Source organism: Procambarus clarkii, chromosome 31 (assembly GCF_040958095.1).
Source record: "Procambarus clarkii isolate CNS0578487 chromosome 31, FALCON_Pclarkii_2.0, whole genome shotgun sequence".
In the NCBI taxonomy this organism is placed as follows: domain Eukaryota; kingdom Metazoa; phylum Arthropoda; class Malacostraca; order Decapoda; family Cambaridae; genus Procambarus; species Procambarus clarkii.
In genome coordinates, this window is record NC_091180.1 from 14,707,353 (window position 1) to 14,724,383 (window position 17,031).

At 39.5% G+C, this 17,031-nt stretch overlaps 2 protein-coding genes across 5 annotated transcripts in view; both read right to left on the bottom strand.

The window, feature by feature from the left end:
• Positions 1-702, bottom strand: part of LOC123758670 (SLAIN motif-containing protein 2) — a 72,248-nt gene extending 71,546 nt beyond the window's left edge. For 2 of the 4 annotated variants that reach the window (XR_011230070.1, XM_045743205.2), the window contains exon 1: positions 202-701. Coding sequence is in view for 3 of the 4 variants with exons in the window: in XM_045743205.2 (XP_045599161.1) it covers positions 202-485 (284 nt within the window). In the remaining variant the exon portion in view is untranslated. Of the gene's footprint in view, positions 1-201 lie in introns of all 4 variants that reach the window. The other 2 variants (XM_045743207.2, XM_045743206.2) reach the window with 1 other exon arrangement.
• A 1,996-nt stretch (positions 703-2,698) lies between these two features.
• Positions 2,699-16,653, bottom strand: TM9SF4 (transmembrane 9 superfamily protein member 4). The gene is made up of 3 exons (XM_045743204.2): positions 15,935-16,653; positions 14,197-14,459; positions 2,699-8,771 (listed from the first exon to the last, which is right to left on the bottom strand). Exons 1-3 carry the CDS (start codon positions 16,535-16,537, stop codon positions 7,775-7,777), a joined length of 1,863 nt encoding a protein of 620 aa, XP_045599160.1. The 5' UTR covers positions 16,538-16,653; the 3' UTR covers positions 2,699-7,774.
• Positions 16,654-17,031: the final 378 nt, after the last annotated feature.

Here is a 17,031-nt window from a genome sequence, read left to right on the forward strand (position 1 = left end):
TGTACAGGTGGGCACAGGTGTACAGGTGGACACAGGTGTACAGATGACACAGATGGACACAGGTGTACAGGTGGGCACAGGTGTACAAGTGGGTACAGGTGGACACAGGTGTACAGATGACACAGATGGACACAGGTGTACAGGTGGGCACAGGTGTATAGGGAGGCGGCCAGGAGATCACAGGAACCCCGTCCCACTCACCAGGTCTCGTCATCAGAGATATTAGACTCGTCCAGCCCTATGGGATCCATGGCGTCCAGGTTAGTGGCGTCCAGGTGGCGCTTGGGCGTGCCGGGCGCCGCCGGAGAGAGGCCGCCCACGCCGCCCACAGGAGACCCACTACCACCACCTTCCTTCATCAACTGCTGCCTCTCACACCGCAGCTCCTCATTCTGGATCTCCAGCTCCTTCACTAAGGCCTGCAGCTTCTTCACCTCCGCCTCCGTGTCCACAGCTTCCAGCCTATTGTCCATAATAAGGCTCATCTTGCTGCCTCGCACCTGGCTACATTAAACACGGGTTAAGGGCGGCAGCTGTCGCGTGACACATAGCGTTTTAATAACACCCGCCTCCTCCTCCCCGACGGAACTGATTTCACTGTCAGGGGGGGAAAAGAACAACAGATCGGGCTGCCATCTGTCGGCGGCGGCTGCCACTATCACCTCCCCCCCGAGCAGGGCTCCGTCCCTTTCACCTGCAGCAGGAGGAGGAGGGGGGACTGTGGGGAAACATACGTGTCTTCAATGGGGAGTTTGAGGGTTTTTTTAAAGGGGGTGGGGGTTAAAGGGGGGGGGTTCAGTCATCTCAGATTGATATTTTGTGTGTATATGTTCCGTATATAGAAGTGTGTGTGTATATATATATATATATATATATATATATATATATATATATATATATATATATATATATATATATATAGAAATTGAAATTGAAATAAGTTTATTGAGGTAAAATACACACAAAGGGATGAGGTAGCTCAAGCTATTCTCACCCCATTCAGTACAACGTGTTAATATATACATAGACACACATCACAAATAAACATATTGCCAAACATTCTGAGAGGTAAACATATACATTTTCTCCTTCACAAGGAGTATGTTATCAGACGTACACACAAATACTTTTATGACCTAGGTATACTAACTATATATATATATATACACCAATATATATATATATATATATATATATATATATATATATATATATATATATATATATATATATATATATATATATATATATATATATATATATATATATATATATATATATATATATATATATATATATATATATATATATATACACAATTGGTGTGTATGTTAATTAACAAACTGTAACGTATGACTCATCCATGGTGTAGCTTGCTCAACTTAACTAATTTGGGAATATAATATATATATATATATATATATATATATATATATATATATATATATATATATATATATATATATATATATGTACTATTTTATCTCTCATTTTTGATAGGGTGGGTTGGGTTTGATTTGGCTGGATTGACTTGGGTTAGGCTGGCATATGGGTTGGATTAGGTTAGGTTATGTTAGGTTGAAATTCAATGCACGTCTTATCAACATTGGGCTTAAGACTGACCACAAGTACAGTTTCTATGTTTTTTTTTGTATTTATATACTGTATATACAAGAGTTCTTAGTCTTGTATGGCCACCAGCATGCTCAACTTGGTCGAGTCCCACTATTATTTTATAAGTGGTGATTGTAATGCCTCTTTTTCTTCTATAGCGTATTTAACGCCTCTAGCCTTTCTTCGTAACTCTTGTTTTTAAGGTCTGAAAGCCATTTTGTAGCATGCCTTTGCACCTTTTCCACTTGATTAATATGCTTCTTGAGATATGGGCACCATACAACTGCTGCAAATTCCAATTTTGCTTTCACAATTCATGAATACTTTCTTTAGCATTTCACCATCAAAAAAAAAAAAAAAAAAAAAAAAAAAAAAGAGATTTCTGACTGCTTGGGCTTGACCTGGCAACCTGTGTGTGTACATTCACAGGCTTCCTGTCCCCAAGTTTCAATTTCACGCTTGGTTTCAATTTCACCTTCAGTTTCCTACCTTGTGCTTCAAACTCACACTACATCTTGTGCTACCCACTCCCCTAATATTAGTACTGTATACTTCAGATACACATTATCACCAGTGTAATCACCTGTCAGTTTATACTGTAGTTATATGTTGATATCAAATTTTGCTTCAATGTACCTCTTCATCTTACCTGATATGTTAGATTAAGGACCTGCCCGAAACATTATGCGTGTTAGTGGCTTTGCAAGAATGCAAAAATACGAATATTATACTTGTATACTCTCACAAATCCATTGTACTGTACCTTCATGTAAATAAATAAAACTATCTTAAGAATTCCTAACATTTAGTATATGGAAGAACGTGCAAGAGTCCTTTTATTGTCCAAGGGATAAAGATTTTTGTTGGCTTCTGAATGCCTCAATAGTTACAGTAATAAGTGTAGCATACTAAAAATCCATCAAATATATAAAATAGCTTTTCTCAATATTTCAAATTTTTTGTATTCTCTACCACAGAAAGAACCTTTAAAGGTGATACAAAAAATATAAGCTGATATGTTTCTGAATACGTATATATTACCATTACACTGCTTTAAGGGTTATTGAAAGGATAATCAAATAAATTATCATTATTCATTTTAATATCACAAAGTGCAATGAAAATCATCAAACAGTAAATTTCTAAACAATCAAGTTTTTAGGATCCAGTCAGCCCAAACGATTCTGAATAAATGTACAGTATTCCAATCCTCTTAAATTATTCAAAAATGAGGACAAATTCATTAAGAACATCAAACATTTTGGTTCTACGGTAAAATAGCATAAAAGATTAGTTGTAACAAACATTGTTAAATGAATGCATGAAAAACTATACAATACTATGAATCTTTAATAACCTCAACTGGTTCAACTACAGCTTACTGTGCTGGTCAAAATCAAACGATTCTTAAATAATCTCAAGCATAATAGTCAACAGTATAGCAAATCAATTCATACCATATGAGACTGTAAGAAACTTTCACAAAGTCCGACATTCGTTCCATAGAAAATAATACACAGCCAAATTTATATCTGGCTTCAGCACACACTTTACACCTGCACATCTGGGTTAAATATTTATATCCTATGTACAAAAAATGCTTTCATCCTTAGCCTCACACATGAAGGCATCATTAAGAGCCTGATTGCTTCAGATGGAAGGGAAGGGTGGGGTTAGGGGGATTGGGGGGGGGATCTAATTAGACTTTTGAATGTTTCTTAGTAGTGCAACAGACCAATCCCATAAACATGAAAGAAATCACCAATACACAAGGTATGGAATGTCATTGATGAAAATAAATAAGAATGTATGTAATTTTCATGTTTGCTTATGCTACGTGCACACTCGAGAAAGACAAAAAGAGCAATGGTAGTAAACCAAACGTTAAATTAAAACTACAATATTGACTAAGTTAATGCATATCTAAAATTTAATATTAAGATCAATATAACTTTATAATGGTCTTCAAGAACTCCCAAGTTCTGCAGCTTTACTATTAACAAAATTGACAGAATATCTCAAAATACATTTAAGCTGCATTTACCGTATACAGTGGTACCTCGGGTTACGAACGTCCCTGTTTACGAACTTTTCGAGTTACAAGCTCGATTTGTTCGGAAAATTTGAATCGGGATACGAGTTTGTTGATAAGCGTACGGCCATGCTTGCGTGTGATGGCACGGCAATCGCACCTCAGTTTACCAGTGCCTCACGCCCAGTGACTATCCCGCCTGAATTCTTCACAAGAATTTAAAAAATTTTGTTGGATTTTTGTCTATTTGAGCATAGAAGTTGTTATTATATATCTCGCCATGGATCCCAAGAAAGCCAGTGGTAAGGTTCAAGGCAAAAAATCACATGTGAGAATGACCATAGAGAAAAAACAAGAGATCATTCATAAACATGAAAATGGTACTCGTGTTGTTGAACTAGCTAGGCAGTAAAACAAATCTTTATGGGAGGAAGAGGTGACAGTAGAGAATGTCCCATCCTCATTAATTAAGAAAATGTGTGCAATATAGGAAGGACTACAAAGTTTTTCAAAAAAGAATCACCCAGATAAAACTGTAGTAGGCAGTTGCATTTATCTTTTTAATGACAATGTGATGCCTCACTACAGACAAGTGTTGCAAAGAAGGGAAAAACAATCTTCAATGGAATGTTTCCTTGTGAGAAAAGTGAGAAAATCAAGCAGTGAGCCACAACCAGGACTTAGTGGTATGCAGGCAAAATGTGCCAGAGAGTGCACTCCAGAGAAATCTTCACTGCCTGATGTTATAATGGAAGGGGACTCCCCTTCCAAACAGTAACACCTCTCCTCCTCCTCACCATCTTCCATATGCCAACAGGAGTCATCAGCAAAGGTAATAACTTGAGCATACCTTTGTAGTGAAGATTTGGGTGAATTAGATATAAAATTTACTCTAAAGTGAAATTTTTGGGGAGTCGAGCACGGATTAATTCATTTACCATTATTTCTTACGGGGAAATTCGCTTCGGTTTACGAATTTTCGGGTTACGAACCGTCTCCAAGAACAGATTAAATTCTTAAACCGAGGTACCCCTGTATATAACACTGTTTTCCACAATGTTTGATCTTTAAGCATGCAAACAAAATAGTCATTAAAATTTAATTTACAAATTGCATCCTAAAAAAATAATGCCTACAATGTAAAAATTGGTTACTTTTCATCATTTAAAAAAAAAAAAGTGTAATTTTTAGCCACATACTGAATTAAATTTGACCCCACTGGTAGACTCTAGTTTTACAGTTTATTTTGAATTTATATACTTCTCATCTGAGAAGAATAGATGACAAGTTCTACAATATAGGCCTGAAACGCCTGTTATTCAATTTTGTTCACTTTAGAATGAATCACAAATCAAATAAAAATAACCATTTGGCTACCAGTGAAGTGGATTGTGGATTAAGTGGATTATTAATCCACTTAACACAATTAAGTGGATTGGATTGTGTTAAGTGGATTATTGTGGATTCTGAACAGAGCTGTTAACACCAAGCCAAGCTTGGAGTACGACTAGCTTTTCGGCAAACACAAAGACAGTTAAAACACAAATACTGCTCAAAGAACCATTACAACCAGTGACAAGTACTGTACAACACATTAGAAAAGCCTTAACGAAAATCTCATACACACTGTTATATCTAATGTCCAGAAAAAGTCCAAAATATAACTACTGTACTATTTATTTAGATGACTTCTCTTTTTAATAGATGTTGAATGCCAGAGGGCTAAGCCTAATTTCATGCTTGCAGTTTTTTGTATAAAATGTTTACAGAATTTATATTTTTTTACGAGTTTCTGCTACAGTTATTATGAACAGGCATAAATTGACAAGATTCCTTGAGGACAAGCAGCCATATGAAGCAGACAACAATATAAACCAACTCACACAAAAATATTTTAAATCCTCTTCACTGATGTAGGTTTACAGTGAATATATTGTTTCTTCTCACCATGGAATATTGTTTACGTTGACTGTGTTGCAGCAAAAATGTTACAGAAACAAATTACCTTCTCAGAGCGGAGAATAATTGTGATATTTTGATTTTACTCATGGGCTTCTGTTCATTGACATCAGGTAGTTATTTTTGCCTTCTATATGCTACATAGTCTTCCGGACTTGATGCCTTCCTTTTATAATTAATCAGTGCTTGCTTGCTTGCTTCTGCCACCTGTGTCACTGCTTAAGCAAACCCATCAACAACTGATATTAGTTAACATTTATGAGACTAAAATAATATATGAAATAATTACTTAAAAAGTAACATACAGTATTACACAAAATAAAAATGCCTTAGATTACTAATAATGCTATTATAGAAACTGTTTGCTGCTACTTACATGCAGGATGAGAAAATTAAATGAAAATAGGACAGTATACAGTATTTTCAGGAGGGTTTCAATCCCCCATCTCTTTTGAGTTATTGTCATTGTTACCCATCGGCAGTTACGTGAATAGCATCACATTAGTGCTCAGCTGTTTAAGTTTTGTGTGTGTGTTTTGCTACTGTTGTTGCTATTAGTAATAGACAAAAGGTTACTGTTGTGGCTGTAGACTATAGTACACCAAGTTTATGAATGATGTTTTGCAGATTTAAAATTGTGATCCTGGAAGGTGAAATAAATTTAGTGAAGCTTTGCTATGAGCAATACTCATTACTGTCCTCTCGCTGTGGCTGACACGCTGACACACAAGAAAGTTTTGTAACGACTCGATTTACTTTGATTACTGGGTGCTACAAAGAACCGATGTAACACCTCAAAGCCGGTAAATTATTCAGAAGGATTATGATTTAAAACTTCCATTTATAAAGATCACAAAACTAACATTTATTTTTTTATAATTAACATAAAAATGAATGCCATATAAAATCTTTTACAGAGATTAATTACTCTCATAGCAATCAATGATCATCTCAATACTGCAGGGATCTCTGAGATATGAACCTCAGACTTACAAACCACATACAGTACTGATAATTCAGTTCTCACCTTTCACAGCTCCTCCCACCTGTCACAATCACAAGAAGAAAAGGTGCCAATGAGCTCTCACCAATAGCATAAAAATGTCACTGTCTATTTATCTGTGTTTGTCATTACAGTATGTGTGTGGATTTTGGTTTCTGTCTGTGACACTTTGTCCGTATGCAAGTGTCACTGTCTCGCTTCTCTCAAAATTATATAAAAATACAGCATTCTCTGAATCAATGCATGTGCCAGCTACCCTTGGGGTAACACACCCACACACCTAGCACTCACTGCCCCCTCCCACACCCCACTTTGCACATACTGCGCCACACACACAGCAGTCGAGTAAGTCTAAAAAATTATTCCAGCAAGAATATACACAAATTTTGTCAAAGACAGTCAGATAGACATTGGTAGGCAGGTTGGATAAGTGGATAATCAACACTAGATGTCGTAAGATAAATTTATTGCCTCACAGGAGAGCCATAGTGCATTGGTCCAGGATCTGTACAGAGTGCACTGAATCAGCATGCCAGCCACCCTCTGGCTATACAGTGGTTGTAGGCAGCCAGCCAGTCATATAGTCAACAAATCAGTAATTATTAATCATGTACTGTACTTTGTAATAGTAGTTGGGACAAATCAACATTAATTTTGCTAAAACATACCAACACAGGTCGTTTTGAAACCTAACTCCTGTTTATAAAATTGTATCAACTGGAAAGTGTTTTCCAAATGACTTACGAAGACAAATTTGAAACGCATACCATTCATGATAATTCTCTGCACTGTTTTAAAATCCAGAAGTGAAACCAGCACCATTGCCATCATTTATTAACCAGAGGATCATCATCAAGCATATTCATCCTCGCAAAAGAATACTTAATTTCAATGAGTTCACTTTCTGCAGCAAACAGTAACCTCTTGAATATACTGTACCTGGTATATATATACTGACCAATTTGATGAGAACCTACAGCTATATAACAAATTGGTCATAATATGCACATTTATAGGTATGATTCTTTAAACAAATGCAAATATGTGTAGGAAACTTCAACTGCAAAGATTACCATTTAATGAGTTTGATGCTTGCATATAGCACAGTGGATAATGAGATTGAAGTCTGTATTTCCCATAAAAAGTTAAAGTAGACAATGGGACTTTTAGTCAATCTTGACTGCTCCATATATATTCCTAATAAAAAGATATGCTGCATAAAATCCAATGGTTCCAGTAAGTAACCAGAATGTCATGACCATAATTGTTGTATAGCCAAAATAGAGCAAGAGAGGAACAAACTCTGTAATCTCAAGCTTAGTGGTTAGGTAAAAGACAGAGTAGGCAGCAACATACACAGCTGACCCTCCAGAAGTGATGAGGCTCCGCCACCACCAATGATAATCTTCACCACACAGCTGGAAGTACACCATCACTACGCTGATCTGACCACAAGAGATGACAAGGATCAAGAAAACCAGGAACAAGAACCCAAATAAGTAGTAAAATTGATTCTCCCAAATTGCTGATAAAATGAAGAACAACTCAATAAACATGGCTCCAAATGGCAGAACTCCTGCCATAAGCAGGCACAACATTGGATGCATGTACCAAACTTGCTCCGGTACTTGACGTGGTATCTGATTGGTGCGAACAGGGTGCTCATAAGGATGCTTTCGGAACCCAAAGAAGTAGCCAATGAATGTAAGCGGCACCAAGATGCAAACCCACAGGGACAACAATGCTACCATGGTTGTGAATGGCACAGCCCCACTGGACTGTTTTCCCCAAATGAAGAAATTCAAGAAAAACCCTGTGATAAAAACAAACGCAGGATAAAGGGTGGCTGTCCAAAATGCTGCAGACTTCCATTGTTGACCACGAAGCGTACGATATAGGCGGCCAGACATGTAGCCGGCAACAAGACCCATGAAGACGTAGAGCAAGATGCCTGCAGTCATGAGAGCACCACGTGAAGCAGGCGACAACATTCCAAACATAGCCAGAATGATGGTAATGAGTGCCATGCAGAAGATTTGGACACCTGAGCCAACAAGAGCAGAGAAGAGCTTCGGGTAACGAGGAGGACGAAAAACATCACCGTGCACCAGCTTCCAGCCAGATTCCTCCAGAGTTTCTTCTAAACTTTCATCAGCATTGTATCTGAAAAAATAAATATAAATCATGGTATAGAAAGTCAATTTGCATATAAAATCTGGTACAAATACAAAGCCACATTTCACATGCCGTACAACTGTAAATTGCTTAATGCAACAATTCACAGATCAGTAAAATGTTACTATTATTAACATTAATGCTTAAAAGATAAAAAGTAAATGATTTTATGCAGTTCATTCTCATGATCTGACAACCATTAAATTGGAAGTGGTTTTGCCTAAGCAGAAACTTTTGAAGCTAGACCATCAACTTAACCTACTGAGACTGATGCTCATTAGTCCAAAACACATCATTCATACTTTAACAGTAGACATTTATGAAGAGTAATTTGTGTTTAGCACCAACAGCTTATTAAATTCCTCATTTTTAATCTACTTCTTCCATAAACAAACTCCTTCCTTAATATTTAATGCACATATGCTGCAATATTCTGTAATGGTATGGACAGACCATAGCTCCTTCCCCCTTCCCTCATTCATCTCCCCTATCCTCCTGCCTTCGTCACTAACCATTTCACCCACCAATGTGTAGCTGGTGGACCTCCCCCTCCCACCAATGTGTAGCTGGTGGACCTCCCCCCTCCCACCAATGTGTAGCTGGTGGACCTCCCCCCCTCCCACCAATGTGTAGCTGGTGGACCTCCCCCTCCCACCAATGTGTAGCTAGTGGACCTCCCCCTCCCACCAATGTGTAGCTGGTGGACCTCCCCCCCCCTCCCACCAATGTGTAGCTGGTGGACCTCCCCCCCCTCCCACCAATGTGTAGCTGGTGGTCCTCCCCCCACCACCAATTTGCAGCTGGTGGTCCTCCCCCCCACCACCAATTTGCAGCTGGTGGTTCTCCCCCCCAACTTGCAGCTGGTGGTTCTCCCCCCCCACCAACTTGCAGCTGGTGGTTCTTCCCCCCACCAACTTGCAGCTGGTGGTTCCCCCCCCTCCACCAACTTGCAGCTGGTGGTTCTCCCCCCCTCCACCAACTTGCAGCTGGTGGTTCTCCCCCCCCCCCCACCAACTTGCAGCTGGTGGTTCTCCCCCCCCCACCAACTTGCAGCTGGTGGTTCTCCCCCCCCCCACCAACTTGCAGCTGGTGGTTCTCCCCCCCACCAACTTGCAGCTGGTGGTTCTCCCCACCAACTTGCAGCTGGTGGTTCTCCCCCCCCCACCAACTTGCAGCTGGTGGTTCTCCCCCCCCCCACCAACTTGCAGCTGGTTGTTCTCCCCCCCCCACCAACTTGCAGCTGGTGGTTCTCCCCCCCCCCACCAACTTGCAGCTGGTTGTTCTCCCCCCCCACCAACTTGCAGCTGGTGGTTCTCCCCCCCCCCCACCAACTTGCAGCTGGTGGTTCTCCCCCCCCACCAACTTGCAGCTGGTGGTTCTCCCCCCCCCCCCACCAACTTGCAGCTGGTGGTTCTCCCCCCCACCAACTTGCAGTTGGTGGTTCTCCCCCCCCCCACCAACTTGCAGCTGGTGGTTCTCCCCCCCCCACCAACTTGCAGCTGGTGGTTCTCCCCCCCCCCCCCACCAACTTGCAGCTGGTGGTTCTCCCCCCCACCAACTTGCAGCTGGTGGTACTCCCCCCCCCCACCAACTTGCAGCTGGTGGTTCTCCCCTCTACCAACTTGCAGCTGGTGGTTCTCCCCCCCCCCAATTTGCAGCTGGTGGTTCTCCCCCCTCTACCAATTTGCAGCTGGTGGTTCTCCCCCCCACCAACTTGCAGCTGGTGGTTCTCCCCCCACCAACTTGCAGCTGGTGGTTCTCCCCCCACCAATTTGCAGCTGGTGGTTCTCCCCCCACCAACTTGCAGCTGGTGGTTCTCCCCCCACCAACTTGCAGCTGGTGGTTCTCCCCCCACCAACTTGCAGCTGGTGGTTCTCCCCCCACCAACTTGCAGCTGGTGGTTCTCCCCCCACCAACTTGCAGCTGGTGGTTCTCCCCCCACCAACTTGCAGCTGGTGGTTCTCCCCCCACCAAATTGCAGCTGGTGCTCCCCCCCCCCACCAACTTGCAGCTTCCAAATTTAACCTTTAATGGAAGCACTACTGCTATAATTTTTTACTTTCAATGGTTCAAAAATATAACCCTTTCCCAATGTCAATGGATGTATCATCAAGCAATATTTAACTTTGAATAGGCTTATTATTGATGTATCATTGCCAATTTTCCACTTTCAATTAGCTTATTAGTTCCCACTTTCAAATGGTGCATCATTACAATACATTTTTACACTTTAAATGGGTCAGAAGACATTTAGTCTCTAGTGTGGCAAAGAGAGAGAAATTGGATCCACAGCTAAGTTTCCTCCCCAATTACTGCAGTGGATACAGATCTAATGGATCCAAAAGCTTAGCTTCCTCAACTGTATGAATTCCTGCCTCCTCATACCCTTAATCACTAGACCTACTAGAATCACTGATAGCACTGCCACGACTCTAGATCACATCTGGACCAACATAACCTCTCCGCTTACTTCAGGTATAATCACCGATAGCACTACAGACCACTACCCCACATTTCTCTTAACTAACATTAGCAAACCACCTCTAGAAACAAGGGAGTTAAGCTTTAGGCTGCACAATGAAACTGCTATAAACAATTTTATAACTGCTGCTGATAATGTCAACTGGGAGTCCGAGTTAGGTAACATAGGGGACATCAACCTAGCAGTGCAATCTTTTCTACAAACAACTCTTAGCCTTTATAACACCCACTGTCCTAGGCTTACTAAACAAGTCACAAGCAAAAGGCTTAACAATCCTTGGCTTACAAAGGGAATACTGAAATCCATTAACAAAAAACACGACCTTGAGAAGAAGTATAGGTTAGGAATTGTCTCCAAAGAATTCTCAAAGAATTACTCATTATTGCTATCTAAGATAATTAGACGAGCCAAAACTAAATACTACGAAGATAAATTTACTCAAATAAAGAGCAACATTAAACAAACTTGGAGCACAATTTCACAAATATTGGGATCAAAGAAATCTTTAAATAACAAACCGACTCTCCTGTCTAATAACGATGGTCAGCTTTCAGCCTCTGATTCTGCTATTGAGTTCAATAGGTTCTTCTCTTCCATTGGTTCATCCCTTGCAAATGATATTCCATCTTCCAGTACTGACATTAAGGACTATCTTACAGGTAACTATCCACAGTCTCTGTACCTAAAGCCTATTAACTCCACTGACGTCAATGAGATAATCCTTTCCCTTAAAACCAAGTCTGGTGCCCTTGAGGAGATACCAACTTTAATTTACAAAAAAGCCTCCAGATCTTTAGCCCCTGCTATTGCTTTGCTCTTCAACAAGTCACTTGAACTCCAAACCTTTCCCGATATTCTAAAAAAAGCGAGAGTAACGCCTGTCCACAAATGTGGTGACCCCACAGATGTTAACAACTACAGACCTATATCAATCCTGCCAAACTTGTCAAAAATTTTTGAAAAACTTATATACAAGCAGCTTTACTCATATCTAGCCAAACTCAATATACTTAGCCCTTGCCAATATGGCTTCAGACCCAAAAAAAGCACTAACGATGCACTTATTAGTATGCTTAACTCGATTCATACAGCTCTTGATAAAAAGGAATTCCCGGTTGGGTTATTTGTGGACCTGCGTAAAGCTTTTGATACTGTCAACCACCATAACCTTCTTCTTAAATTACATCATTATGGAGTCAGAGGACACTCCCTACAATACCTCGAGTCCTACCTTACTGACAGGCTCCAATATGTTTCTGTGAATAATACAATTTCTCCCACCCTACCCATCAACATTGGTGTTCCTCAGGGCAGCATACTTGGCCCTCTCCTCTTTCTCATCTACATTAATGACCTTCCAAATGCCTCCCAACACCTCAAACCAATTCTATTTGCTGACGACACAACCTTCATTTACTCCAGTCCTGACCCTCTTGCTCTAAATGCCACAGTAAATACTGAGCTAAATAAAGTCCATCTTTGGCTAACTGCCAACAAACTCACCCTTAACATTGACAAAACCTTCTATATTCTGTTTGGCAATAAATCCTCTAGTCTTATAAATCTCAAAATAAACAATACCCAAATTTGTAACAAATTAGATGGCAAATTCCTTGGCATTCTCATTGACCACAAGCTGAATTTCCAGGGACACATTCTAAATATATCAAAAAAAGTCTCTAAAACTGTGGGCATTCTTTCTAAGATCAGATATTATGTACCACGCCCTGCCCTGGTGACTCTCTATTACTCCCTTATCTATCCTTATCTCAACTATGGTATTTGTGCTTGGGGTTCTACTACCCAAAATCACTTACGTCCTCTAATTACCCAACACAAAGCCGCTATTAGGACAATATCCAACTCTGGCCCCAGACATCACTCGGTACCCCTACTCAAATCTCTTAATATGTTAGATATTAAGTCACTGCACATTCTCTCATGTGTATTATACATATATAAAACGCTAAACCATAATGCCAATCCTGATCTTAAAAGCTTCATAGAAGGTTGTAACAGAACCCATGAGCACCACACCAGAAATAAATACAGTTTTGATATTCCTAGAGTACGTCTTAATCAAACTAGAAATGCTCTGCAAATCAAGGGGCCCAGAATGTGGAATGACCTTCCCAACCATGTTAAAGACTGTACCTCTCTCAACCAGTTTAAGATAAAAACTCAACACTACCTAATAAATTCCCTGTAATCTACCTCACTCCTTTAATCAACACTGTTTGTCAACTTATTGTTTTTGTGCTGCTTTTTCAGTCATGTTCCCCCTTTTTTTTTTTTTTTTTTTATCTTTATTTGTATTTGTTCTCAACACCTTTTAATCTTTATGCTCAGTTAGTATTAAGTTCTAGATATTAATGTTTTTCTTGCCCGAAACGCATTGCGTAATAGTGGCTTTAGGCATTGTATGTACTAGCTCTATCTATATATCAATCCATTAATGTAACATTACTTGTATGTATATACCTTACCTGAATAAACATCTGAATCTGAATCTGAATCTGAAAATGTATTCTACTACACAATTTCACATTCTGGGTAACAACACGAGTGGCACCAACCATTTTTAGTGACAATGAATATCTGGCCCTGACTGGTAAATACAGTAGTACTGCATACTATTCATTTGACAGGACCATATTCGCTCTCCAGTTCAAAATTTTCTCATGTTCTTTAGCTTTTTCATTTACTTCACTTGTCTTTCCCTCATGAGGTGAGGTTTCACTTGTAATCATTATGACAGCTTGCATGGTCTGTTTTCTTGTGTTCAATTTTTTTTATACTCGATAGCATCAAATTTTCATTACCCTTGACTTGAATTAAAATGTCATATTTCAGCTGTTAGATAAAAACATTCTTTAGTAATGTACTACCTAGTTTGAGTGATATTGGGTGTGAAAATGGTAAACCACTAACCTGGCAATATCTCGCCGTAGTGTACGGATCATGATCATAGTCAGGATGCCTGACAAGAAGAACACCACTACCAAGGAATTAACAATCGAGAACCAGTGAATCTGGACATCAGTCATCTGGAGATAGATGTCCCAGCGTGAAGCCCACCGCACTTCAGATTTCTGCCATTCAACCGAGTACGTAAACAAGATGTGGGTGGTTCCAGTTGTTTTGACTTCCTGCGCATTGTGCTTGTCTGGGAAAGAGCAGTGGTTTTCTGTTCCCTTAAAACAGACACAAAAAAATTTAGTACACACATAATGAGAAATTATATAACGAATATCCAACATCATAGGATTTACACATCATTACAAATTACCTTTACTAGAACATTCAGAGCTATAAAAACTGGCATTTAACATTATATCAACAATATTATATCAACTGGCCAGGGAGGATTGACTGGGTGCCCAATCCTTAACTATAGCCTCTGTTCACCCCAGCAGTGAATGGGTACCTGGCTGTTAAACAATTTGGCGGGTCGTATTCCAGGAAAAATTAGGATTAAGGACCTGCCCAAAATGCTATGCGTGCTAGTGGGTTTACAAGAATGTAAGAACTCTTGGATATATAAATACAAAAATTAAAAATATACATTTTAAGCGTTACATTTAAATATAGGTACACAGCTTGAACAACAAATTTGTCTAAAATGATAAATATTTCAATACACAATTGCAGCATGTTGACGGCACTTGGCAACCATGCTGAAACAGAACGGTCCAAAAACTTGTCCAGTAAACAATTATTTTGATTGTTGCTATCTCTTCATTCACATTTGCTTCTAAACCACACAAGACACACTGAATACACAAAAGCCTTTCAGAATTAATACATTATTAAAATTATGATACATTTTCTGCAGATTGCACTGTAGAGTATCTGCCACATAATTCCAATCACTAGTCATCTTAGGCTTGTAATAATCTTTCATATAAATTTAAACTACTTAAAATAAAGATGTATTCTACATGTTTATACCACTAACTATATAAGAAATGTCTAAAATACCCATTTGTCTGGAAAATGACGATCGAGTTTCAAGGCGAACCTTGCACAAAAACCGAACACCACCAGTTTTTCTTGAACATTGTCATGGGGTTTGCATATGAAGTGTTCATTCTACTGTAATTTTATAGATCATCATCTTTTTTGAGGTGTGACATAAGACCTTACAAAAATTTCATTTAATAATAATAAAGTCTATTCAAAAGAATGTATGAACAAAGAACATATGAGTAATGTACAATTGTAGGGACAGGAGTTACACATACTAATGAAGCCACTATTACATAAAGCATTTGGGAGTGGATTAACATTTTAATCCACTCCCATTTTATGATGTTATTAGTGGATTAACATTTTAATCCACTAATAACATCAATATTGTTCTCAAGTGTCTGAAGACTGGCAGTTTTGCCCTAATAAGAATTACGATATGGGCCGGGTTTTGTCATATTTAGTTCCTCTGGCTGCCTGGAAACACTGATTTTTATTACAGTATTTGCATCGAAACAAAAATTTTATATAATTTTTAATGACGAAAATTAAGCCTAATGCTCGTTTTTTTTTTTTAACTAAAAATTGTAGAATCTGGTAATTTTAGGTGCTTTGACCTAAACTTAATTAATAATACTTTTAACACTCAATAGCCACTAGATATAGTAACTGTGATGGAAACAATAAGCACACAACTCACCTTCAATTCGGCAAGATCAACACTGCTCTCCTCCACCTCGAACCTCACTACACGGAAATCCACATTGTCCTCTGTGTGGTAAGAAAGAATGAAGCGAAGGTGATTGTTTATGTACACCTTGTCATTGTGGACATAGCCGAGCTTGTAGCCCCGCTCGTAGACCTGCTCGTGCGTCTCCATCATCATGAATTTGGTGGCACACGGAAGGTTGTCGACCAACAGGTGGACGTAGTACTCGTGCCTGATCCTATCTGCAACCTCCCTGGCCTGCTCCGCGCTCCACATTATGGGCTTCTGCAGCTCATGGCAGAGGAGCCTGCATGGGGTGTTGACGGCCATCTGCACTTCATACGGTGTGTTGACGATCCTGTCCCCCCTCAGCACCTCCCCCAGGTTCTCTGACTTGTATATGGTGCCATTACGAGGCCGACAGAACTGCAGAGAGTAATATTCATATGGCAGTTGAGTCTGCGAGCTTGTCATCTTCACAGCCTTCACCTCCACCGGGTCCTTCTTTTTAAACTCCACCGGAGCCACTCCGGGCACGTAAAACCCCCATGAAACCCTCGCCAGTAATGTCAAGATGATAATACTAAACCGCATTTTGTCGAGGAAAGGCTACGCTACGCGAGAAACATGAATAGAGGATCTCCCACACCACACAGCCCTCGGCCCCTGCCAACACAACAAACACCTCCGCCCTCGTCGCCACCCCCACTAGTATCGTTTAAACATTTTATACAAAAAAATAAAAGGTGCGATTTTGGGTAATTTTTTTCGGTAGATGAAGGCGTTTATATATAAATTTTGTTGCCTTATTGTTTTTTCTCGTAATGGGGTGCTTGTTAAGAAGATTGGGGAAAGGAAAATGATAGAGGTCAATACTCTTTAGTATATGATAGCGTGGCACCTATATTTTGATCACTCCACAACCCATACACGTCATATATTATTCATTGTGATATATAATTCAATATATTATCCTCTCTATATTTGTATATCTCGTTATATTGTATTTCAATACATTATTGAATGTTGTATTATATTACAAACAGGCCTCATAAATAGTCATCAAATAATATTTATAACCTATTTCA

Bases quoted from the DNA above. Each gene is read 5' to 3' on its own strand.
- TM9SF4 (XM_045743204.2), bottom strand. From the start codon at position 16,537: ATGCGGTTTAGTATTATCATCTTGACATTACTGGCGAGGGTTTCATGG. The intron at 14,460-15,934 runs GTGAGTTGTGTG...GTCTGTTTTAAG, and splicing joins TTGATCTTGCCGAATTGAAG to GGAACAGAAAACCACTGCTC. The intron at 8,772-14,196 runs GTTAGTGGTTTA...TTATTTTTTCAG, and splicing joins CTACGGCGAGATATTGCCAG to ATACAATGCTGATGAAAGTT.